Below are 25,438 nucleotides of genomic sequence, written 5' to 3'. Positions count from 1 at the left end.
TTTTTTTTTTTTTTTTTTTTTTTTTTTTTAGTGTCATTTCCTTCATTTCTTGAGGGAGAAACAAAGTCTTAAAACCTGAATATCCGAGAAGAAACAGTGATTGACCTGTTCATTTGTCACGACTTCGTCAAAAGAGTTCTGAGAGAATTGAGAATTCGTGCCGTGCAGAGATGACAGTCCCTGAGAAAAGGATTGTTGCGAAGGTTGTGATCGCAACTGTGGTGCTTGCTGCCCGGTGGTTAACGCATTTGACCTGCTAAAAACCATCAAAACCATTAATATTTTCATTTTATATTACATTAAAAGAAACTTCATGTTTTCCTTGAATATTTTGCGTTTCCTCTGGAACAGATTCGAAAATAATGACGTAAAACTGAAGAGATTGGATCGAGTTTGCACGACAAGATTATAGTCCGAATACTCCAAATTCTTAGTCATCTGATTATTCTTAATCAAAACCTAAAGTAACTTAACCTTGTATCAACAAAAATGAAGTCAATTCAATCAATGAACAAACCGAACTAAGCTGCGTAAGTAAAAATTTCGATGTCTGCAGTAAAATGTATTGAAAATGTAAATCTCTTAAAAGCTCCGACATAATAAATTCCTTATGAAACATCAAGAACATAGGTAGGATCAAAATGAAATCCATATATTTCAGAATTCGGATCACGATAAACGGCTAGAAGCACGGGAAATAAAGAAACAAAAACTGTCAGGCTACTGATTACGAACATCATTGCAATCTAAACTTCCTTGCGCATTGTTTTCCATGAATTCTTGCGACTCAGACAAAAGATAACGCTGAAAATAAATAAGAAGAGATGCATACCTGGATTGAGGAGGAAGAACAGATATAGAGCTGAGATCGCAGGCCTTGTTTATCTTCAGCCGCATTTGATTGAAACACTCTCCGCGTGAAAACTAAGAAGCCAAAATTCTTCAACTGTTCGATCAGAACTGCAGGCGTGGTTGAGAGCTAGAAGAACGATCGCGAATCGCAACCAATAATCGCTGTGCTTGCAGTTCAGAACTGAGAATGATTTCCAAGCTTGGAAGTTGTCAAGACTCCGAATGAGAAATCAATAAAAACAATGGCGGGAAACTTCTCACGTGATTCCGATTATGGGCCGAATTAGCGGCCCATTTCAACGGGCAGAGATATTCCTTCACAAAACTTCATAAACGGGTCTAAGCCCAAGACCCGGTCCAAATTCAACCCATGCTCAAAAACCAAGCATATCAAGTCAAAGTTTGACCGGCTCGAGCCAATAGATTGGATACGAATAACCATTTTAAAAATTGGACTAACCCATGAACCGAACCGTGAGCCATATTTGGACCGGTCATTCAAATCAGCCCAATGGTCTTAAAATTTGACCAATTTTAAAAAATATATAGTGTGTATACATTTTTTTTTTCATATATTATAGGTTATTTATGAAATAAAAATTATTATTAAGTGTCCGTGCGTTATCTTTCACTATCGCAAGACCAACTTAGAAGGATATACTGATTGAGTATGTCTCACAATTCAACGCGGGGCTCTATACATAGAAGGATATACAGATTGAGAAGCTATTACTGCAATTACATCTGTATTGAGTGATGAAATGTTCATCTAATCAATGAATAAGAAAGCATCGGTTATTAGAGGTGTACATGGTCCGGGTTGAGGTGTACATAGTCCGAGTTGGTTGGATTAGTAACTCAACTCAACTCGAAACTTTTCACAACCCAAAAAGAAATATGTATTATGTATTTATCAATTCAGGCGTGAATAACCCAACCCGAAAAAAATAAATATATATTTACCTAGTGTAAAATTCAGGCATGAATATTTTTAAACTTACCTTGGTACCACTCTGACAAACCAATTGATACAAAAAGATTTTTAATATATTTTTATTTTGCTCGGGTCAACCCGAAGGTTTTGCCCATGAACTCGAAATCGAACTGATTAAGTTCAGGTTCAGAAAAATAAACCAAACCCTACCCGGAATGCTAATCCAACCCAACACAACCCTTATAATTCAAGTTGAATTGGTCAGAGTTGTCGAGTTAAATGTACACCCCAGTTACATGAGCTTACTTGAGTATACTCAAAAATTAAAGTGGGCTTAGTACCAACATGTTAGTTCCATTGTCTTATATTTATGTTCCAAAATTAAGTGTCAACAATATATATCAAATTTAAATTTATATTTAGTTCAACAACTATAAAATAAACAAAAATATCCCTTCACCACATCTATAACCATAGTTTTACCTAATTAAATTATTTTTTAATTAATATATATCATTGTTTAAAAGATTAAAAAAAAAGTTTTATTTATTTATTTATTTATTTTTGTTAGGTTTTAAATTTTTGTTTGGTTTTTAAAATATATGGAAAATAATAGACAACAAAATCAATATATATATATATATAAAAGTTAATTTAAAAAAATATATTGAAATAGAAAAACAAAAACCTAGGTATTTTTAAATTCCCTAATTTTGACCGGAATCAAATAAAATATTTCAATAATTTTTATTTATCTATTTGGACGTTATTAACTGTCGCTTTTGTCGGTGATTATTTTTTCTATTATTCTAGTAGATCCTTTTAAATATTTTAAAACAATTATACATATATTTATATGTTTAAAATGAATTCGTTAAATAAATAAATGGAGTATATTTAACTAAAATGTTAGAGATTTAAATTTAATTTTAAATACGGTTAAATTAAAAAAAATTGATAAAAAAAAAAAGAAAATGTATTTAAAAACTTAAATATTCTTTTAAAGTAGTTGAAATTTACGATTGCGCGTTGTGGTGGAAAACAGGCGGTGAAATCAAGGTAGTGACGTGGAATTGTGGATCCGAATATTCGAAATTCGGTGGCCCGCAATTGTGTAATGAGATGCCACGTGGCAGCCAACAAATGTCTTGTTTCCTAATTAAAAACATGCCAACATGCTTAAGTCAAATGATTAAATTAATTAAACCTTTTTTATTTTTAATTACTTATTAATCCAATTTAAAATTTATATTAAAAAAAATACAAATAATTCCTATTAAATAATTAATTCAAACTTCAACTTTATTGGTCCAATTTTATATTTTTAATAAAATTAAAAAATATATTTATTCAATTTTAAGATTTAGACTCCAATTTTTATTTTTAATTCACACTTAAACTTTATCTTAAATCGATTAATTATATTTTAAAGTTATGTCTTAGTAACAATAAATAAGCTAATCAAAATTAGTCTCAATAAATAAATAATTAATATAAATAGTTAATAAGTAATTAGAAAATAAACTTTTCTAATTTTACTATATTAATTAACTAATTAACTAATTAATAATTTTAGTAAATTAGTAGTTTCCTAGCTTATTAATGTAAAAATTAATTAAATATATTATTATTAATTTATTCTCATCAAAGGTCTATAATTACTTTTTAGACATCTTATTTTCATAGATTTAATTTCATACATCTAATTTTCGAGCAAATTAATTAATTCAAAAAATTAAATTATAAAAAATATTCGTATTTTCAAAAATACCTTAGAGAATATAAATGTTAGACTGTTATATGAAAAATTAATGAAAGTGACGTAGCACGACGTGACGATGTTCTGCAACCTTCAAACAAGAGAGAATATTTTTTAAATAAAGAATTGAGCGATATTTTTTATATTAAAAAAGAAAAGAAAAGAAAAAATGAGGGACTGCTTCCAAATTCAATCCTGTTTGAACTTCAAACAAATTTTGCAGGAGCTCTCTCCGTCAGTTCCAGGAATTTTCGCGTTCGAGGAATCGGCGAATCGCGACAAGCAGCAAAGCAGAACGGTGGAGTAAGAAAATGGATGAACATTTGCTTTCGCTTTCCATTCAAACATTGTAAATGCGAGAGCACCATTCTCTTTGTTTTTATCGCGGATTCATTGGCGCCAAAGACAAACGAGCTATTAGGATAGATCACAATTGTCAGCACATGTCTGAAAGGGGTTTTCCCCTTCTCTAATTCATAATTTGTTCATTTCTATTCGTGTTTTGACTTTTGAGTCATTTTTTGGGTTAATTTCTTGATTTTCCAGTCTTACTGAGTTTGTTTATCTGAAATCGCACTCAGTTTGCCGTACTGTCGCTTTGTTTATGATGGTTGAGTTCATATTGTTCATGAGCGTCATGAAATTGGTGAGAGAGAGAGATAGAGAGAGCCAGAGACGACGAGAGGGCGGGGTTTGAGGAAAAAAAAAAAAAGAACAAGATTCGTTGTATGTAACTTTATCTGAGTAGGATTCCCCACTTTCTTCTACCATTTTTCTTTCAACTGAGGCATTTGGGCGTGGGGGATCCATTTACTAGATGAACCGGCAGTCTTAAGAGAGGCAAAACGTTGGAGGAATATTCTTGGGATTAGTTCGTATGGAGTTTTGAAGATTCAGTTTCCTAGAGTTTCTTGTCATGGCGGTTGTCGAGCTGGTCCAACTAATTATGCAGAAGCTTCACCAATTATGATCAGCTCACGCAGAGAGATTGTAGAAGAGCCAGTAAGAGCTATTAGTGAAGATGTAATTTGTGTTGCTGTTGGGAAAGATGTGAAAGAGTGCTTATCAGTTTTGAGGTATGCACTAAAATCTTCACATGGGAAGAAGATTTGCCTCCTCCATGTTCATGTCCCTGCACAGATGATTCCATTAAGTAAGGCTATGTTTATGAGTAATTTGACTTTTGATTTTGCTTGTTCTATGTCGATTATTAATCTCGTTTTCCTTGTCCAGTGGGAACCAAATTTCCAGCGAACTCATTGCAGAAAGAGGAAGTGAGAGCATATCATGAGTTCGAGAAGCAAAATTTGCGGAGGATCATGAATGAGTATATTCTGTACTGTCTTCAAGAAGGGGTATGCATACTTCAGTTTAATTTTCTTATTGGCCTATTTTTATATATTTAGTTAGATTTTCTTTAGTTTTGGAAAATGGGTTATTAAAAATGATATTCAACCTCATGTTTTGTGAGATTCCATATCGGTTGAAGAGGGGAACGAAACATTCCTTATAAGGGTGTGGAAACCTCTCCCTATTAGACGCGTTTTAAAACCGCGAGGTTGACGGCGATACATAATGGGCAAAAGCGGACAATATCTGCTAGTGGTGGGCTTGAGCCGTTACAAATGGTATTAGAGACAGACACCGGGCGGTGTGCCAGTGAGGACGCTGCCCCCAAGGAGGGTGGATTATGAGATCCCACATCGGTTGGAGAGGGGAACGTAACATTCCTTATAAAGGTCGACGACGTAACATTCCTAATATACACGTTTTAAAACCGTGAGGTCGACGACGATACATAACGGGTCAAAGCGGACAATATCTACTAGCGGTGGGCTTGGGCTTGGGCTTGGGCTGTTACATGTTTCATCACTAGCTTTTTCTGCGTCACTAATTTGTTTTTATTTCTATAGCTCCTTACTATGTTCTTAATGTAAAATTATACAGGTTCAAGCTGAGAGATTATGTGCTGAAGCTGAGAGTATCGAAAAGGGAATAGTTGATATGATTTCCCTGCACGGTATTAAAATGCTTGTTATGGGAGCAGCTGTAGACAAGTGCTATTCGAGGTGCAAATCTATTCATAGCCATTTTCATATTGATATACACCCATATAGATCTCCAACTGTAACTTTTTCTTTGTTGGAGGTCGTTAACAGTGACACGAGCACCATATTACGGCCCTAGATTTATCTTCACATTATGCGAGTTTTGCTGCTTTTGCGGGCACGGATATGTTAAGGCTAAATAGTTAAATATAATTTTTATGCCAAGAATGCATTGAGAAAAATCTTTCGTATCACTTATATAAAGAGCTTTTCACCAACGTGTGCTGAAGAATTTAGGCATGTATAACAAATGATATAGAAATTGTAAAGCGTGTTTCAGCTACATACACTGAAGAATTTTATGCATGCATATATACGTGTTTGTGTGTGTATGCATATGTGAAGAGTGTTTCACCCATTGCGATCGTCGTTCAGGTTGGCTGGTGATGGCTTTAGTTGATTATAGAAATGCGAGCTTATTAACTGCAATTCTTTTGAAGTTTTAATTTTTTGTTGTTTTTGTTGCTATTGTTAACATTTAAATTAATATTGCTAACATAATGATGAATATTTTAGGAGAATGGTGGATCTGAAGTCTAAGAAAGCCTTTTATGTGCGCTCACAGGCACTTGCTTCTTGTCACATTGAGTTTATCTGCAAGGGGAACCTCATCTGCACCAGGTTAATTGCTGCTTAGTGTTTTGCAGATTTACTTAGCTTATTGGACCTACTAATATGCATGTTTTTACCCATAACTACATCGATCGTTCTTATTCCCACGGTATGGTTGATGTTTTTATCAAAAGATTTTGCATGAAATTGCTTGGGAGTTTGCTTCACAGAGTCTATCTTGAAGTTTGTTAAAATCTTAGACTTGGTAATCTGATTGATGCGAGTACCAGGGAGGGTAGATCGGATGGAGCTCAAGTAGAAGCTGCAGTTACATCGCCACAAACAAATCCGGACGCTGAGGCCCCGGAAATTTCCCAATGCAGATCTCAGTCACTTCCATTGGAGCAGGTTAACAGCAGGGAAGTCGGGAGTCCATCTTCGGATTTACGTTTTAGAGGGAGATCATTGCTTGTTGACCATTTTAGAGAGAGCATAGTAGATCCTTCTCCTTCTCCAAATATTATGAACGGGGTTCGAACTGCAAGAAGCTTGGACGTTAATGAGACTTTTGACGAATTGAGTTTATTGGAAAGGAGAAGTCCATATGAAAGGTCAGACAATTCCTTACGCTCTCCTCGCGGTGTGATCGACATGGCTCCTTCTCCACTTTCCAGGGTCAAGTTATGTGAAAATGGGTTGGAGGTAACTATATTTCTTGAACTTTAAGTATACATGTAATTTAATTCTTCTCAATGCAATGGACTCACTGGAATATGATCCGGGAAACTAATTATTGTAGAGTTTCCCGGGGACGTATTGAATTGACTTCTTGCTGCTACAGGGTAAGAAAGAGAGTTTCGGATTTAATACCGATATTTTAGCAACAAATCCTAATTTCTAGTCACCTAATGAAAAGCAATCTGAGCTTGACTCTCTACTTGGCGATGCATTTTTATTATTATTGTTTATCTTCTACAATCCACCCTCTTTAAGCTCAAGTAAAACAGCAAACCGAATTTACTCCAATTTTAGCAGGATGGGAAAACCAGTGATTACCTTTACAATCAATATGAACGGGTGATGATGGAGGCTACAAACGCAAGGCGCGACGCATTTTTAGAGGCAATTGCACGTAGAAAATATGAGAAAGAGGCCGTTAATGCTCTATGCAAGGTGAGATTGATATATTGCCTAAAAACATTTATGTTTCGAGTTTTGAAGTTGATTTATGATTACATGTTCATAACAATTTCGATACTTTAAAGACAAAAATGCTTTCGCTTTTGATGCATTAGACACATTTCTGCCAAGTATTCTCATCATGTCATCAAATACAATTCAACGATCCAAGTTTTTGTTCATTCTCGAGATTACGAGTATAATGCAAAGAGTGGGGCCTACTGTTTTCCTTTGGAAGTGTAATTTATCGTTTCAAACGTGTTACGCTAGTCTACGAAATCGGTATAATCCTAACATATTTAGGTTTTGCACGATAATCATACAGGTTAAAGCTGCAGAAGGGTTATATGCTGAAGAACTGAAACAAAGGAAGGAGGTTGAACAAGAACTAGCAAGGGAAAAGGCTAAACTTGAAAGCATAAAGAAGCAACTAAATGAAGGGATGGAAGAGCTCCGGATAGCTCAAGATCAGAAGGCAAGCCTTGAGAGAGAACTTTTGGAATCTGATCTGACGGTGAAGGAGTTGGAGCAAAGGATTCTTTCTGCTGTTGAATTGTTACAAAGTTACAAAAGAGAGCGAGAGGAGTTGCAGATTCAACGCGACAATGCTCTTACGGAAGCAGAGGAGCTTAGAAAAAATCAATCCGCTGGCACGATTCTTCCGCAGTTCTTTACGGAGTTCCCGTTTCGGGAGATCGAGGAAGCTACTAGAAACTTCGATCCTTCCCTGAAGATCGGAGAAGGCGGATATGGGAGTATATATAAAGGCTTCTTGCGCCATACCATGGTGGCTATAAAAATCCTACATTCTGATAGCTCTCAAGGCCCCTCTGAATTTCAACAAGAGGTGAATCATTTCTTTTAAATCTTTCTTCATTTTCTGTTTAAATGGTATGAATAATTTGTATTCATGTGATTTTTTATTTTGTCGTCTGTCTTTTGGTATTATCAGGTTAACGTTTTAAGTAAGATGAGACATCCCAATCTTGTCACGCTCATTGGAGCTTGTCCCGAAGCTTGGGTTCTCGTCTACGAATACCTCTGTAACGGAAGCCTCGAGGATAAGCTCAGCTGCAAGAACAATACTCCGCCTTTACCTTGGCAAACACGAATACGCATCGCTACTGAGTTATGCTCGGCCATTATGTTTCTTCATTCAAGTAAGCCCCACAGCATCATTCATGGTGATTTGAAACCTGCAAATGTATTACTTGATGCTAACTTTGTATGCAAGCTTGGTGACTTTGGAATTTGTCGCTTATTGTCTCGGGATGAAACGCCGAACGACAATGAAACACTTGTTTGGAGAACTGACAATCCCAAGGGAACTTTTCCTTACATGGATCCTGATTATCTTTCGTCTGGAGAGCTAACGACGAAGTCGGATGTTTATTCGTTCGGGATTATACTGTTACGATTGTTAACTGGTAGATCTGCAATAGGGATATCAAAGGAAGTCCAATATGCAGTGGGAAATGGAAAGTTAAAATCCATTTTGGATCCTTTAGCGGGCGATTGGCCATTCGTGCAGGCTGAACAGCTCGCTCGATTGGCCTTGAGGTGTTGTGATATGAACCGAAAGAGTCGCCCCGATCTCATTACAGATGTCTGGAGGGTGCTTGGACCAATGAGAGCTTCCTGTGGAGGCCTATTGTCCATCCAACTCGGTTCGTCCGAACACTTGCAACCTCCCCCTTACTTTATCTGTCCCATCTTTCAGGTAACAGTCCACATCTTTGCTCGTTTGAGGTTCGATCTTGTACTCGTTTTTTCGAACCGAAAGTCTCCAATCTCAAGGCTTGGTTCTTTTTCCCACAGGAAGTCATGCTGGATCCACATGTGGCTGCAGATGGTTTTACGTACGAAGCAGAGGCGGCGAGAGGATGGCTAGACAGTGGACATGATACTTCGCCAATGACGAATCTTAGGCTCGAGCACCGCAACCTCGTCCCCAACCGTGCTCTTCGTTCGGCTATACAGGAATGGCTCCAAAGGAACTGAAACACTCCCATTCTCCTTCATTTTCCTCTTAATAGCCTATAAGTTCATGTGGATACGTTGAAGTTGCCATCTGTTTGTATATTTGTGATATAGAGAACATGAAGCAGCGTGCCATTTGTATATAACAATGCATTGATTTTGATTCTTAACACTTTTAAAACGTGTTTATTTTGATATTATATTTTTATTTTCTTTTCACTTCCAAATTTAGCAATATTTTATTTAACAAAATAAGGATAAATTACTCGATTATATCATTTAAAATTATTGTTAAACCCTCTAGTTTTCGTAGGTGAACCAATTTAGATTCTCTATTAAAATTTTGTTTTAAAACATTTAATGCATAACTTTCACATGTGTACGTGATTAGGTTTATATTTCACCGAGTAACATTTTTTAAAATGGTTAATCTAACATTTAATTTTTTTTTTTTTACTTTAATGATCGATGTAATATAAAACATTTTTAAAATGAGTAGGATTGATTTTTTATATGTGTTGAGGATTATTACTGGGAGTGAGTCCGATGATTTCTAACATGGTATCATAATCATGACAATAGAATCTTCAAATATCGAACAAAGAATTGTGAGCCTTGAAGGTGTAATCAAAAGTGACTAAAGTGTTGAACAAAGGGTGTAATTTTTTCGAGGACTCCAGAGAAAGGAGTCAAGCCTCGATTAAGAGGAGACTTATAATATACTTTGTTCGAGGGGAGGAGTGTTGAGGATTATTATTAGGAGTGAATCCCACGTTGGCTAATTTAGTGGAAGATCGTGGATACTGTTATTGGGAGTGAGTCCCAAATCGACTAATTTGGTGGAAGATCATGAATTTAGAAGTGAACAATACTATCTCCATTCGTACGAGGCCTTTTGGGAAAGCCCAAAATAAAACCACGAGGGATTGTACTCAATCTGGACAATTAATCAATCGGGCTATATTTATATGAAAATTGAACTAATTTATAAAAAAGAATTATACACATTATAGAAAAAAACGAAAAATATAAAATTTGTGAAGCCGTTGAATTAAAACTTTTTGTCACATCAAAAAAAGCTGAAATAATTTAAAATTGGATAAAAAAAAAGGAAAGGTGGCAATTGACAGATGAGTCGTGATAGAGGAGAATTCGTTTGAGTCAAATTGTACCGAGTGTCTCTAGCGTAAGGGTATTTTCGTCTTTTCCGATAGTAGTACGGCCTGCCATAACGCGGAGGGTGATCCGCCACGTGTCCATCTCTCAATCCCTTAATTTTGTCACTTCACAACAAAATTCTTCCCGCTTGTTGAGAGGAGAGATGGAAATAGAAAGAGAATGGGATATTATGAATCTCTAAATCAGAAGCAACTGCTTATCTTCTACAGTTCGAAGAACGTCAAGAAAACTTGCAGGCTACAGCTGAGGAACGGATTTACCGATAATCTTTTGCCATAGCTTTAATCATGCGCTTTGTTCTTCATCAACAACAGTGTTTTTCTTGAATTTGAGCGCTTAGTGGAGCTTTTCTCTGTTCAAAATGGCCATCGGCAGTTTGGTTTCTAATCGGAACTTCAGTTCCTTTGTTGGTTCAGGTATTATCCTGTTATTCTCGTCTTATTTTGGATGCTTCTTATTCGATATTGAATTTCTTGTGCTTCCTGCTTGATGCGTCCTGTGTATACTCTGTAATGAAGACTTGTTTGCTGTTGTACCTGCGTTTTCGTTCCGTAATGTTCTTCCGCATTTCGGTTACTCGAGGTTTTATCTGGAGTTAATGGCGTCGGAAAGTGATTCGTATGTAGTGGAATGGAGCGAGGCCTAATTTCGGCGCAATTTTTTTTGTTAACTGAGAACGTTTTCTGTATATTTTTCTTTTAGATGGTTCTTCTTAATTCAGTCATTTTGAATTTCAGAGGTGATGCGCTTCATAGTGTATAAGTTCATCCATGGCTAATTTTGTTGTATATGATAATAAAGGAGTATTTTATGTTTTTTTTTTTTTTTTTTGGACAAATGTTACTATTTATTCGCACTTTCTGATTGTCTATCTATATTTGGTTCATCAACCTTGTTATTGAGGTTCCCAAATTAATCGATTATTTACGGAGGAAGTGTTCTGACGTTGTTCACTACCTTTCCGAAAATAATGTCTGTTAAATCTTCGCGTTGAAGTCTGATTATGCTGTACTTTTCTGTTCTTAACATTTTTTTAAACCAATTACCACTAGTCCTGATAGTGATTAGTTCTCTGTTTCTTTAATTTTAGTTTGAAGCTTTTCAATGGCCGTTAAGAAGACTCATTTCATTTTCCGATCTTATGTTTGCAGGAAAACTGTGCAAGATAGAGAAAACAGTTTCTCACTCCGCAGTAGAACGTTCAGTAATTTTTGCAGCTCAATATGGAAAATCGAATATGTTTTTTGGGAAGTCACATGGTTTGAGATTAAGTAGTTGTTCTCCTAAGATCTCATGTTCCACATTTCTTCATGCAATGACCCAAGATGGGAAAATCTTGAAGCCACCGGGAGTTTGTACAGATAAAACTGCTGGACGAAGATTGCCTTTTGTCCAAAGCACCATCAGTTGGTCAAGAAGAAAATCCAGGTGTTATCCTCACTGTACTGCAGCTTGCATTCTTACGAGTGGACCTAGTTGGCTGCAATGCCAAAACTTTCGGCATGTTAAGGTCAACCAAACTTCTGCTCATTACAAGTCAAATGACTTTGATATAACGAAAGGAGATGTGGATGCATTGGCATGGGCAGAGGGGTCAGGTGATGCACTTTTTATCGAATGCAATGACCAGATAGTATCACCTTGGTGGGATCGTTTTCCCAAACGCTGGGTGATTGTGATGCTTTGTTTTTTCGCCTTTCTACTCTGCAATATGGATCGTGTGAGTACTATTCCTTTCTCTTCCTATTGACACTTATCTTGAATCCAAGTCATTTGTTAACTTTAGTGTTTAAAGGCTTGCTTGATCTGTTTAGATGGTGACTAATGACTATAGTAGTCAGTCAATTAAAACACGCGATGCATTTCTGTTTGCAGAAAAAATGGTATCCTTAAAAATGAGCAACCTTACAATTTCTCTTCAATATGTCAATAACTCAGTTCTACTATCTGTCTTCAATATACTGTCATAAATAATATCAATTCACTTTACTGTGAGCTAAATGTGTAAACAAATTTCTATAGGTGAACATGAGTATTGCCATACTCCCAATGTCAAAAGAATTTAATTGGAACAGTGCAACAGTTGGCTTGATCCAGTCATCCTTTTTCTGGGGCTACCTTCTAACACAGGTTTGATTAGATTTGATCAACCCAAAATTTCTACTGATATAACTAATTTTTTTGTCAAATATAATGTGTGTATTTTTATTGGTTAGATCGTTGGCGGGATATGGGCAGACAAAATTGGTGGGAAGCTTGTGTTGGGTTTTGGAGTAGTATGGTGGTCGATAGCTACTATATTGACACCAATTGCTGCGAGAATTGGGCTTCCTTTCCTGCTTATGATGCGTGCTTTCATGGGAATTGGTGAGGTAGGCTTTTTGTACTTCTCTACTGTCTGTTATTTTATTTTATTTTTCTTACCAAACTAGTTTTGGCGTCAGCTGGCTCACATTATCTCAAAGAATTATTCTGAACTACGACTGTTTTTGAGTTTACATCTGATAGAACTGTTTATTTGTGTTATGTGTCTCCTTTGCAGGGTGTTGCTATGCCTGCAATGAACAATATTATATCAAAGTGGATTCCTGTATCAGAGAGAAGCAGATCGCTTGCACTCGTGTACAGTGGCATGTATCTGGGATCTGTAACGGGCTTGGCTTTCTCACCAGTGCTAATTGACAAATTTGGATGGGCATCTGTGTTTTACTCATTTGGATCTCTCGGCAGTATATGGTTTGCACTGTGGCTGACAAAAGTAATTTTCACTTCTGCGTTTAAATTATAATTTTAACCCTGCGTGTTAAAATATAAATTTAAACATGCAAGTCAATAGTTCTCCACTCCACTAGAGAAAATCAAATTTATGCAGCCATCATGAATAGAACATCCAAGCAATGAGGAAAGAAATATGCTGAGTTATTGTTACATTAATGGCCAGTCATGGGCATAAAGGCATAGTTGAAAGAAATTAGGTATTAGTAAAAGAAAAAAAATAGAAACGTTGAGCTGCATGTGTTCTTTTCATGTTATTTTGTTGAATCAAGTTTCTATATCCGACCTTCTCATTCTGGTATATTGTCAGGCGTATAGTTCTCCAAAAGAAGATCCAGGTCTCAGTGCACAGGAAAAGAAAATTATCTTTGATGGAAGCATTTCGAAGGAACGAGTGGAAGTTATTCCGTGGAAATTAATTTTATCAAAAGCACCTGTGTGGGCTCTTATAATCTCCCATTTCTGCCATAACTGGGGAACCTTCATTCTGTTGACATGGATGCCCACATACTATAACCAGGTAATTCAGGGTTCAGCATTGAGCTCTAGGTTATTCTATTCTTGCATCTCAACATAGCAAAAAACAACTCTAGAAGTGAATAATCAAATCGTAAGTCTTCGTTCATAATTTTGGTGCATGACTGATGTACCTAAATAGATTTACCCCGTGTGCCTATAATAAACTCGTTCCAGACTCCAGCATATTGTACGGTTGAACGTTTTTCATTGTCATTGTGATAATTATGTTAAGGATGATTGTTAGTTCAGCATTCAGACATAGACATTTGAAGGTTTCTATTGAACTGTTGGTTGCTGTCTCAGGTTTTGAAGTTCAACCTCACCGAATCTGGACTCTTATGTGTTCTGCCATGGTTGACCATGGCAGTTTTTGCAAATATAGGAGGATGGATTGCAGACACGCTAGTCAGCAGAGGTTTTTCCATCACTAGAGTTCGAAAGGCAAGTTTCTTTCCTAATAACCATACCACAATTAACTTGAATATCTATTCTACATAAATTTCACAGAATAATCTGTTTCAAATTGACGAATATAGTACAAGAATGCACTTCATTTTGCCCACTGCTTACAACTGCATGAACGATATTTTCACCTTCTACGTTTTAATTGGTTCCTACAGGTCATAAAATGCAGGGATTCTAGCCTAGTTCACTCAGGTTTATTAAGGAACTTTTATGTTCTTATGGTAAATAATCACAGTGGAGTGTTTTTGGATACAGATCATGCAATCTATTGGATTTCTGGGACCAGCCTTCTTCCTTACTCTGCTGAGCCGTGTTAGAACACCTGCTATGGCAGTGCTATGCATGGCATGCTGTCAGGTATTCGCATTTTCTTAAATAGAAAATAAATTATCTTAAACTTAGATCGATTATGCACATACATACATGTAAATACAAATTACATGAACAGTTAGCATTAGCTGATCAAGAAGATTACATGAAAAGGACAAGATCCCACACCTTCCACATGCCCCTAGATATACCATAAAAATTTCTGGCATTCCTTTGTTTCACAATTCACCAAAAATTGGATATTTTGGCCTTTTTCCTGAAGAGATAAGGAATAGCAAAATTCAAGAAGTCCCAAGGTTGGTTTCACAAAAGTCCTCATCCCAATGAAAATATATTCTTTACTTATAAACCCATAATCTTAGCCGATGTGGGACTCCTCTCTGAACACTTGCCAACCATTTTTCTTTTAACGAGACATAACTTTTCATTGATAAATGAAATGACAGATAATCTTATAACCCATCCTGTACAATACACACCAAATAAGGTCAAAATAGAACTACAATTCGACCCTTTTCGATCCTAAGCCTAGGAACCATGCAATATCCGAGTTTTCTATAGAGTTGAATTTTTTTCCCTTCCATCCTTAATTCTCATATAGACCCTGTTGCAATTATTATGTTTGGTTTGATTAATAAACTTCTGTTGACAGGGATCTGATGCATTTTCACAATCTGGTCTCTACTCCAATCACCAAGATATTGGACCACGATATGCTGTGAGTTAACTAACCACTGTTAAATCTGAATCATTTTACCTCGTATTTCTGCAATATTATTGTCCCTGAATTTTTAAACATGTCGCGAGATGCATGATCATGACCTATTTAGCATTTTGATAATGATTAATCATTCTAGTTGCCTTTCATACACAGGGAGTATTGTTAGGATTATCAAACACCGCCGGCGTGCTCGCCGGTGTCTTCGGTACAGCTGCAACCGGATACATTCTCCAACAAGGTTAGTTAGAGAACGTTCTATTATTCCTTTTATTCTTCAAAGTTCTTTTTTAAATTTTAAATGAGGAAATGACATACCTCCTCAAAGAAAATAAAAATATTTTATTAAAAAGTATATTTGAATTCTAAGTCAAATTTAGAAAATAGAATTAATTTTTTTAAAACTATATTTTAGATTTAAACTTTTGGTATGATTTTATGTAACATTTTTATTAGTAATAAAGTTTTAAAACATTATAATTAGAAGTATTGTTTATAAGTTTAATTAGAAAATAATTATCAAATAAAGATGTGATTAAAACTTGGTAAAAGTTTAGGACTAAAACTTATGTTTTAAAAAAAAAACTGAACTGAAATTGAATGGAATTGTATTGTGGGGATGGGTGCAGGTTCATGGGACGATGTATTCAAGGTGGCAGTTGCATTGTATATCATAGGCACATTAGTGTGGAATATCTTTGCAACGGGAGAAAAAATTATCGATTGAGACGGACGGAGGATCTGTCTGTGCCTAAATTTTATGGAGAAAAGGAGAGAGGTAAGTTTGAGGAACAAGAAAATCCCACCCTAAGCCCTATCAATTTTTCTTTTTCCATGGCTGTCTCTCCTGGCCTCAGCTTTCTGGGTTGGCTCCAAAAAGGTAAAGACCAAAATATGAAAAGGGACCATATACAGATTATCACCCTCTTTTTGCTTTTTCTTCTTATATATATAGTGAAGTTGTTTGTTACCAATTTCCCATTTATAGCGTTGGCATAAAAATACATGACCATTAGAATGTGCCAATTCCGATCACTAATTCCATTATTGTTTGTCATATTTACTCTCGTTATTGCCATTTGAAGCCCCTTTGTTTATTTTTATCTTTCGTTATTATTGTTAGTTGAATACGACTCTCCATCGATATTGTTCACTTTGAACATAAGCTCTCGTGGTTTTGTATTGAGCTTTCTCAAAAAAGAGGCCAAAAGAGGCCAATAGGAAAAGTTCATTGATTATAAACTTAGAATCATCCCTAAAAAGAGGTCAAAAGGGAGAGTATTCATGGATTATAAACCCAGGATCATCCCTAGATTAGTCAATTATAAATCCATGATAGTTTCCTAAATTATCCCTAAAAAGAGACTAATAGGGAGAGTATTCATTGATTATAAACCCAGGATCATCCCTAAATTAGTCAATTATAAATCGATGATCATTCCTTAATTAGTCGATTATAATTTTCTAAAATCATTCCCTAGTCAATTATAAATCTATGATCATTCCCTAATTAGTTCGATTATAATTTCCTAAAATCATTCCCTAAATTAGTTCATTCCTTAAATTAGTCGATTATAATTTTCATTCCCTAAAATCATTTTCAATTCTCATTCCCTAAAATCATTTCCTAAATGAGTGCGATTATAATTCCCTAAATAATTATTCCCTAAATTCCCTAAATTAGTGCACTATTATTATAATTCCCTAAATAATTAGTCGATTAAACCCATGATCATTTCATAAATTAATGCTATATTTCTTCAAAAGAAAAATGCTAAATCTTAAAATATATATGAACTTATTTACCTCCACAATAAAAAGATCATTAAAATATTGAACTAAAAAGTGATATGTTTAAATATCATTTATGTAAACGCATCTTAATGATCGTTATTGAAACATTTATAAAATGATAATGGTAAGATTGCAACTTTTTGAAAGAACGCACTTTTAAATTAAAGAGAATAGATCAAAGTAAAAAAAATATATACTTTAGGAAAATGAACCAATCGACTAGCTCAAATCGACCAAACCGATTAGATTAGGTTTAATTGATTTCTTTGGATGACTCCCAAGTAATAGACTCGAATAAATGCATATGAAAATTAGATGAAGAAGATGACCCTCTGCGGTGAGCTATAAACGTGTCATTTATCTCATTTGCAGGGTAGTTAGAGACAAGGTCGGAATAAAAATGACCCAAAAATGAGTCTATTGGGATAGGGAGGATGACCTTCCAAACTTACATTTCATCCATCCAATTGATTAAGCTAATGTACAATGCAATATAGTACTATACCACCAAGATTAAATATTAATTTAAATAATCAAACTCCAACATGTTCCCCAAAGTACTTGTGTAAAGTTTGCAAGACGGCCAAAGACACTCAACCATTCAACTACCAACAAACCTCTTTCTTTCTTTCATTCTTTTTCCTCCTTTTCTACAGTTATCTTCGTCATCTTATAACTCATTGGGGCTGGACTTGATCGACGAACCGCGTCGTTGGGCTCCCACGATCACATCTTTAAGCCGAGCTATTGGTCCCAAAACTCGGTTTGTCTTCTGCAATTGTAGCAGTATAATGAAAATTAAGGCCAGAAGACAGCAACATGAAAAGGGAAGAAAACATTTCTTATAAATAGGGATGAGAGTATGTGAGTATATATATATATATATACACCTACAGACCAGCGTGTAGCCAAGTGATGTTTATTGCAAATAATAATGTTAATGGGGGAAGCAACCAACAAGTAGTTTTTCAACTACTATCTCAAAAATTTAATCAGAAAATGTATTGCATTGCTACGAACACGAGAAGAATGGAAACAAGTTGTTAATAAACGTGTCCTTGATGGCACGGCCCGTGTGTGGTTGTTAAGTCAAGAAGTCAAACCTAAGAACTAAAAGATTTAACATGGATTTCTGCATATATTTCCTCAACGGCTGCAAAGACGAGGCTTGGAAAATAGAGGACATGATAAAAAGCTGGCTTTATAACCCATAGAATGAGTTCTCTTATTAGAATTAGAATTAGCTATTCAAAACGGTTAGTAGTCAACAAAAGTATGGTCATCATAGGTTGGCCTAATGGTCATAAAGGTCTGAAGGAAATAAAATGAAAAGAGTTTAATCCTCAGCCATTGCCTACCTAGAGTTTAATATGCTATGTATTTCCTATCAACCAAATGTAGTAGGGTCCGTTGTATTTCCTATCAACCAAATGTAGTATATCCTACGTATTTCCTATCGACCAAAGGAAATGAAATGAAATGAAAAGATGTAAACAACTTGACTCGGACGACACTCACCGATATAATTTAAAAAAGAAAAGATGAGTTCCCCTTATCAGAATTAGAATTAGCTATTCAAAACAATTAGTATTCAACAAAACTACAACCATCATGGCCTTGACCTAGTGGTCACAGAGAAATAAAAGGGAATGAGTTTAATCAATGGTGGTCCACCTACCTATCCTAGTTGTTTCATATCAACCAACGTAGTAGAGTTAGAATGTTGTCTTGTAAAATTAGTCAAGATGCATGTAACCTAGCGGACACTCATCGATATATATTAAAAAGAGTATTCAACAAAACCGTTAGTATTATGAGTTCCCCTTATCAGAACTAGAATTAGCTATTCAAAACGGTTAGTATTCAACAGAACATTCTGAGTTGACCTAGTGATCAAAACGGCCTCGGGGAAATAAGAGGGAATGAGTTTAATCCATGGTGGTTGTCAACCAAGGATTTAATATCTTACGCATTTCCTACAACCAAATGTATTATAGTAAGACAAGAAATTACTCAAGATGCTACAAGACAACAGCACTCACCAGTATAAAAAAAAAGTACTCAACAAAACTGCTAGTATTAATGAGTTCCCCTGTCAGAATAAGGGTTAGCTATTCAAATTGGTTAGTATTCAACAAAACTCAATTACCTTGATGGAAGGTCCCCGAATTTCTCCCACCAACTTGCTCATTCATATTGTTTCTACTTGTAAAATTTAAGCTTGGCAGTTCAACATCAAGCCAAAGCACCAGTTGCATCTTCTTAGAAATAAACAGCTAGCAGGCTAAGTAGCAATTCTCAGAATTTAATCTCCAATTTGGGTGATGGATGTCAACTAAGTTTAATCATCCTAAACAAATAATCTATTTTCACCAGATCTTAGTTGTCAGTACCATTGCGTTTGTTGAGATTGAACTCAAATCTCATTCTCAATCCATTCTACAGACTGAAGTCTGAAAACTTAAAATTCAGTAACAAATATATGCACACAGAATGATAATGAAGCAGCTGTGAATTTACGGAATGCGACCATACGGAGGAAACAAGAATCAACATACCTGATCATTCACACTAATGTGCCACTTCAATTGCAGAGATTGCCAACTCTCCTGCTTCCAACGCTGCCCAAGTATTACAAGTCCCATAACAGCTGCTGCAATGAAAATGGACCAAAATGCATTCGCTTCTTTTGCATGAGAGTATAAACTCGCAGCTCTTCTCTTCCACCAAGCACCACAAGGAAGACTGGACTTTTTGCTCTTACTATTGAGTCTAGGAGTTTCTGAGATTTCTGGAGTTGAGACTTGATCAGTAGGTTCAGGTGGAGGGATTTCATCAAATGTCGTTGAACTGAGATCACTTTCAGCATGAAAGGAACTATATGTAGGGGCACCAAAGAGGTCCTGCTCCTTGTGAACCAGATTCAAATCTTGTAATGTGGTATTTTCACCAAAATCATCACCATGAAAAGACAACTTGCTGCCTTTCTCCGTAATTTTATCAATCCCCGAAAACTCATCTGTCTCACCCAACCCTTCTAAATTCAAGCTATCTTCAGACTTTCCACCAGAATTCCCGCCATCTACAGCAGCAGAATCAGACACCACATTCTCCTTCACTCCTTGGTCATTGTGAATCTCGCTCTTATCAGGTTCCAATGGCAAATTCTCGTGCTGACTTGGTGGAAATACAAAGTGCTTAGACATAAAAAGAGCGTGGGAAGTTTCTGCTTCATACAAATTGCTTTTATTTTCATCACTCTGTTCATCTTCCTTCGCACTAGGAGCAGCTTCATATGCCGAAGCAGTGAGTGAAACAACTTCCCATTCAGTTCCACGAGCGGTACTGTCTTCTCCATCATTATCTGCCATCCTAAGGGAGTCTTCGTGTGCTGGAGCCTCCCAACAACTGGCAAAGGAAAACGTATCTTCTTAACAGCTCGATTATAAGGAAGAAGGTAGGAAAGGGGAAAAAAAAAAAAAAACATGCTCCAGACGCAATTTCAACTGTGTGACAATCTATCTACCTGAGAATTTTAGACCCAAGTAATAAGTCGCATCCATAACTTCCAACTCCATAAACGGAAACACAACAATAAGACAAACAAGAAGGAAACTCCCCTCGTGCCACATCAATTCAACGAGTCATCAACACATCCCGATTATACCTCTAATTTACAACAAGTTTTCACAATTAAATCACATAACAAAGATTTAAACCTGAAAAAGTGTAAATTAAAAATCTAATCGCAGTTGCACATCGCAACTATAATCGTATATTTAGGTCGTAGAATCATCCATTCAATGATTCAAAAACAAACAACAAACGGATCTAACATCGTACCAATAGGCAACAAAGAACACCACCAATCAAACCACAGGACATACCCGATCATCCATCAAACAAACCAAAAATCGACAATCAACCACAAAACTTCTCGATCCAACAATGAAAGACGAAAAAGGAAACAATCAATAATTGCAGATAACAGTAGCAGAAGAGACGAACCGGACGAGAGAGAGGCGATCGGAGATTCACGACGAACGGCGACGACGTGACGATAAGGATGAAAGTTGCCTCGGGAAATGGTGAAGGGATTGGGACTGAGACGTGAATGTTTGGGGTAAACTAATAATCTCCGCCAAATCAATGATGGAAACCGGCGGTTACCGGTGACAATTAGATTTGCAAAGCAGATAGCCTAACCGCTCTAGCAGGTTGAGTTTGTCGCGCTTTGCCTATTTCTAGTTTTTTTTTTTAAATCAAATTATAATATTTTCACAAATTTTATATTTCTATTCGTTCCATTTTCATAAATAATTTAGATACTCAATTTAATATTTTTAGTTTTTTAAAAATATTTAAATATTCGATTTGAAAATCATTCAGTATTTTAAAATTTTTAATTTTAAAAATATATAGATATTTTTTTTAAATCATACTAATTGATTTAGAGTATTAAGAATCTAATTTAATTTAAATTTAAGCATATTTGAACTAACTATTTTTAAAATAAAATTTAATAGATATAAATTTAGGATTTAAATTAGTAGCATTATTATTAGATAAATAATACCAAATATTTTTTTGTGTTTAATATGTTTTATAATATTCTAAAAATATAATAAATCTAAAATAAAATAAAATTTATGTTAAAGAAATTATTAAGTATTGAATCTATGAGTAATAGATAATCTTTTATTAAAAGTAATGATAAAAAAGATTGAATTTTTTAAGATAAATTTTAAAAATATTAAATAAATAAAATATTTATTAGACGATACATTAAAATTTTGAAGATTAACCTATCATTAAACATATATTATTGATGAAGAGATTAAATGTGTAAATATAAACTATTTAATAAAAATAAGTTCTTATTTAAATATATAAAATACTCGTTTGTATTAAATAAAAGTTAAAATATAATTTGATTTATCGTTCCATAAATATTTTGTTTTACATTTTATTTTAAAAATTATTTTTGTTCGTATTTAATAAAATATTTAAATTTTGAGTTAAATTAGAAAAAAGCATAAGTATTGAAAACTATGAATTTAATCAACATTAATGTTTTAAAAATTAATGTTCTTATTTTTAGTCAATAAATATTAATGTTCTTAATTTTTAAAATTAAAATTATAGTTTACCCATGAATTTTTGTGTTTTATTATCTGCATTTTGTATATGTTATAAAAAATCAAATTAAGTATTGAAAACTATAAATATATTAAAATAATAATAATAAAAAAAATATATGTTTGCTTTTTAAATTTTACTATGAATTCTAATATTTTATTAAGAAAAATAAAAAAATATTTATTGAGAAATGATAAAAAGAATAAGCAAAATTTTGGCAATCTTTTTAAATTTTAAAATCCTAACTTAGATTTTTAAAATATGAATAAACAATAGATATCAAAACATTAAAAAAAAAATTATAGATTTAAATAATATTAATAGGCTTAATTTTTAATACGAAAAATTAATTAATTATTTTTATAAAATTATTTTCTCATCGATTGTTTACATTGTGTTTCACATCTCTTAACAGCTGAGTTTTTTTAAATAATAAATTACTTTCTAAAACGGTTTAATTTGCTCATAATTTACTAACGAATTTGATTTTCCCCCTTTCCCATGCTTACCCAATCCTCCAATTCCATTCTCAAAAAATAAATAAATAAAAATCTTATATTCTTGATAATAATAATAATAATAATAATAATAATAATAATAATAATAATAAACAATTCAAAACAATATGGTAGATGATTATTAAGAAAAGAGAAAAACCAAAAACACACAAACAAACATTCGTACCTGAAACCGTCTATCATTCATCTGACATGCTAAAACTACCCTGCTTTTCAAACTGCCCTCTGCTTCTCTGTTTTAACAATATATATACATATATATATATACATACATACATACATATATATATATATACACATACACATACATATACACACACATACATATACATATATATATATATATACATACATATACGTATATATACATCTATATACATACATATATATATATATATATATGTATATATATGTGTACATATATATGTTGTTTTCAAATTTGTTATATTCTAATCCTTCTACTTAGGATGTCAAAATTGGTATCTACTATAGGTTAGTTTGCACGGACTAAAATGGAATGAGACCTAATAATACACGGACCAAAATAATATTTAAAAATCAAATACCCGAACGAAAAAAGAAGCCCAAATACAGGGACTGGAGAGCAAAATCCTAGAGTCCCCAGGGGTCTATGGACAATAATTCCCATGTAATAAGGGGCAAGAACTTATTTTTGCAGTAATTTCCATTCAATTGCTACAACAAGATTGAAAAGCTAAACAGATTAAGAAATCCAAAAATCCCAGTTTGAAGGTTGGAGATTGATACCATATTGGTTCTATAATTCTTGATGCAATGGCTCGGTATCTTCTGAAGGATTGGTGTCATCAGCTTTGTTCTTATCCTTTTGGAGCATCTCAATGACTTCCTCAACAGGAGGATCTCCAGGTCTTCGAAATGCTTGCTCCCCAATTTTGATCTCGTACGATTCGGGATGGCTAAACACAAACTCCTTCAACTGAAAGAACATTTAAACAAAAAATGTTGAGAAACAAGAACTGAATTTCAAAAGATGTGATGAGGAACTCCCTGCCATTTTTACAAAGAATGAACTGTTTTTTCCTACTCGGAGAGTTTTGTTTGATGGGTGGATTTCTGAAAGTGAAAACAGAGAACACCCTAGAACAAATTTGATCAAAACTAGGTATGAGGATGATGTTCTTGGTATAACATTTTCATTTTTGTTGGCTTTTTGTACCATAAATTTGAGCCATGAACAATGAGAAACACTAAAAATTTGCATATGGAAGAGTAAATTTAGGAGGAAAAACATGTAAGAACAATAACAAAAGGGTTTCGACTGATATTCTAATGTGATTTTTTCTCATGGGATCAAAATACATTTCTAGAATTGTCATTTCATCGATAATTTGTTAGAAAACCGTCACATTGTGGCTGACAGATTTGAACCAGCCACAATGTAGCAGCCTCCTAATCTGCTCATCTCATTATGCCTATCCAATCTATATGGGACGGTTATGATAATGCAGAAACAACATCAGGAGTTCACAAAATTTAAGATCGAACTTCAATGACAAAATTAAAATGATCCAAGACTGTAGGACTTGAACTACATGATTGGAATTGGGGTTAGGCTTTTGATTGGATCCCATAAAGAAGCCAAAATCTGGGAGTAAAAAATATTTTCCAGGCGAATTGGAGAGCAATTGAGGAGTTTCAGTTCCAGAATCGGGTAATTAAAGTACCTCATCCAAATCTTGTCCTCTGTCCACTGTGAACATGAGTGTACTGAGGTCTACCGCCATAAATTTTGCCTCGATTGATCCAGTTTTCAGAATTCTCGTCCATTGCATTGCAATCGTACCCACCATCTCCTGAAATCAATCAATAGTGATAAATGCTGGTAAAACGTGATCATGTGAAGACGTTAGTCTCCGAATTTTTCAATTAGGAGCTATATACGCGTTCAATTAACAGAAAATACAAAACAATCGAGATTTTCAAGGTTTTCTCGTTTCAACCTTGGCATCCGTTTACATAAACTCCCTGTCGCAAAATTCGACATGCATTCGAATTCAAAAATCATTTCATCAAATAAACCGGAACCAATTTGACCAGCAGCAGTTAAATTATCCATAACTTTCCGGAATTGAATTAGCATCTCAGTAAGGGAGATTGGCGAAATTTCTTACCGGAGTCCGACGAACGCCGAGCCGAAGCTTCACAAATCCCATAGTTGGACCAGATTGCCGCTTCATCATCTCAGCCTGGATCTCCGGAAGCTCCATCTTCGATAAATCAGGCGGCGGGAGGTCGAAATCGCTAGAGGCAGACTTTTTCTTGCCCCATTCCTTCCAAGATTCGTCCTCTTCATCGTCAACCACGTCATCGAGATCATCTGTAATGTGGATTCTCCGCTGTCCACCTTCGGCGAAACGATTGAATCCGGCATCCTTGAAAATGCCGGCGGTGAGGACGATCAGAAAGAAGACTGGTAGAAGCGATGAAGGTGAGAAGCAAATTCTCATGGTTTCTTTCTGAGAAATGGCACAGGCGACGGTTGCGAGTCTGATAAAAATAAAATACAAATTAAAAAAAAAAAAAAATAAATGAATTCCAGAAATATTTGATTTAACAAAAAGACAAAAAAAAAAAAAAAAAGACTTGAAATTCACC

The 25,438-nt window shown here is 34.7% G+C and overlaps 5 protein-coding genes across 8 annotated transcripts in view; 2 read left to right on the top strand and 3 right to left on the bottom strand.

Annotated features, from left to right (window-relative positions):
- LOC111448385 (protein PAIR1) overlaps nucleotides 1-1,042 on the bottom strand; it is a 7,456-nt gene extending 6,414 nt beyond the window's left edge. For 2 of the 3 annotated variants that reach the window (XR_002711429.1, XM_023087957.1), the window contains exons 1-2: nucleotides 833-1,042; nucleotides 106-256 (exon numbers count right to left, since the gene is read on the bottom strand). Coding sequence is in view for 2 of the 3 variants with exons in the window: in XM_023087957.1 (XP_022943725.1) it covers nucleotides 106-256; nucleotides 833-897 (216 nt within the window). In the remaining variant the exon portion in view is untranslated. The remainder of the gene's footprint in view (nucleotides 1-105; nucleotides 257-832) is intronic. The other variant, XM_023087964.1, reaches the window with a different exon arrangement.
- Nucleotides 1,043-3,688: 2,646 nt separating this feature from the next.
- LOC111448373 (U-box domain-containing protein 33-like) lies at nucleotides 3,689-9,564 on the top strand. Of its 2 annotated transcripts, none has more exons than XM_023087935.1 (9): nucleotides 3,689-4,698; nucleotides 4,779-4,900; nucleotides 5,493-5,614; nucleotides 6,170-6,274; nucleotides 6,496-6,907; nucleotides 7,238-7,378; nucleotides 7,710-8,231; nucleotides 8,337-9,104; nucleotides 9,203-9,564. In XM_023087935.1, exons 1-9 carry the CDS (start codon nucleotides 4,512-4,514, stop codon nucleotides 9,383-9,385), a joined length of 2,562 nt encoding a protein of 853 aa, XP_022943703.1. In that variant the 5' UTR covers nucleotides 3,689-4,511; the 3' UTR covers nucleotides 9,386-9,564. The 2 variants fall into 2 exon arrangements, with proteins under 2 accessions (XP_022943703.1, XP_022943712.1); XM_023087944.1 differs by having other exon boundaries at nucleotides 7,241-7,378; nucleotides 9,203-9,385.
- Nucleotides 9,565-10,683: 1,119 nt separating this feature from the next.
- On the top strand, nucleotides 10,684-16,413 carry LOC111452705 (ascorbate transporter, chloroplastic-like). The gene is made up of 11 exons (XM_023093552.1): nucleotides 10,684-10,959; nucleotides 11,695-12,263; nucleotides 12,566-12,673; nucleotides 12,760-12,915; nucleotides 13,086-13,301; nucleotides 13,629-13,838; nucleotides 14,141-14,278; nucleotides 14,558-14,659; nucleotides 15,285-15,350; nucleotides 15,507-15,591; nucleotides 15,980-16,413. Exons 1-11 carry the CDS (start codon nucleotides 10,905-10,907, stop codon nucleotides 16,075-16,077), a joined length of 1,803 nt encoding a protein of 600 aa, XP_022949320.1. The 5' UTR covers nucleotides 10,684-10,904; the 3' UTR covers nucleotides 16,078-16,413.
- A 1,132-nt stretch (nucleotides 16,414-17,545) lies between these two features.
- On the bottom strand, nucleotides 17,546-21,340 carry LOC111450502 (ATG8-interacting protein 1). The gene is made up of 3 exons (XM_023090683.1): nucleotides 21,153-21,340; nucleotides 19,703-20,552; nucleotides 17,546-17,916 (listed from the first exon to the last, which is right to left on the bottom strand). The coding sequence occupies exons 2-3, from the start codon at nucleotides 20,513-20,515 to the stop codon at nucleotides 17,815-17,817; spliced, it is 915 nt and encodes a 304-aa protein (XP_022946451.1). The 5' UTR covers nucleotides 20,516-20,552; nucleotides 21,153-21,340; the 3' UTR covers nucleotides 17,546-17,814.
- A 1,992-nt stretch (nucleotides 21,341-23,332) lies between these two features.
- Nucleotides 23,333-25,340, bottom strand: LOC111447309. The gene is made up of 3 exons (XM_023086402.1): nucleotides 24,955-25,340; nucleotides 24,508-24,636; nucleotides 23,333-23,759 (listed from the first exon to the last, which is right to left on the bottom strand). The coding sequence occupies exons 1-3, from the start codon at nucleotides 25,288-25,290 to the stop codon at nucleotides 23,580-23,582; spliced, it is 645 nt and encodes a 214-aa protein (XP_022942170.1). The 5' UTR covers nucleotides 25,291-25,340; the 3' UTR covers nucleotides 23,333-23,579.
- Nucleotides 25,341-25,438: the final 98 nt, after the last annotated feature.

Source organism: Cucurbita moschata, unplaced genomic scaffold (assembly GCF_002738365.1).
Source record: "Cucurbita moschata cultivar Rifu unplaced genomic scaffold, Cmos_1.0 Cmo_Scf00001, whole genome shotgun sequence".
Taxonomy (NCBI): Eukaryota; Viridiplantae; Streptophyta; class Magnoliopsida; order Cucurbitales; family Cucurbitaceae; genus Cucurbita; species Cucurbita moschata.
The sequence above is the reverse complement of the archived record's forward strand: the minus strand, read 5'-3'. Positions and strand labels throughout refer to the sequence as shown.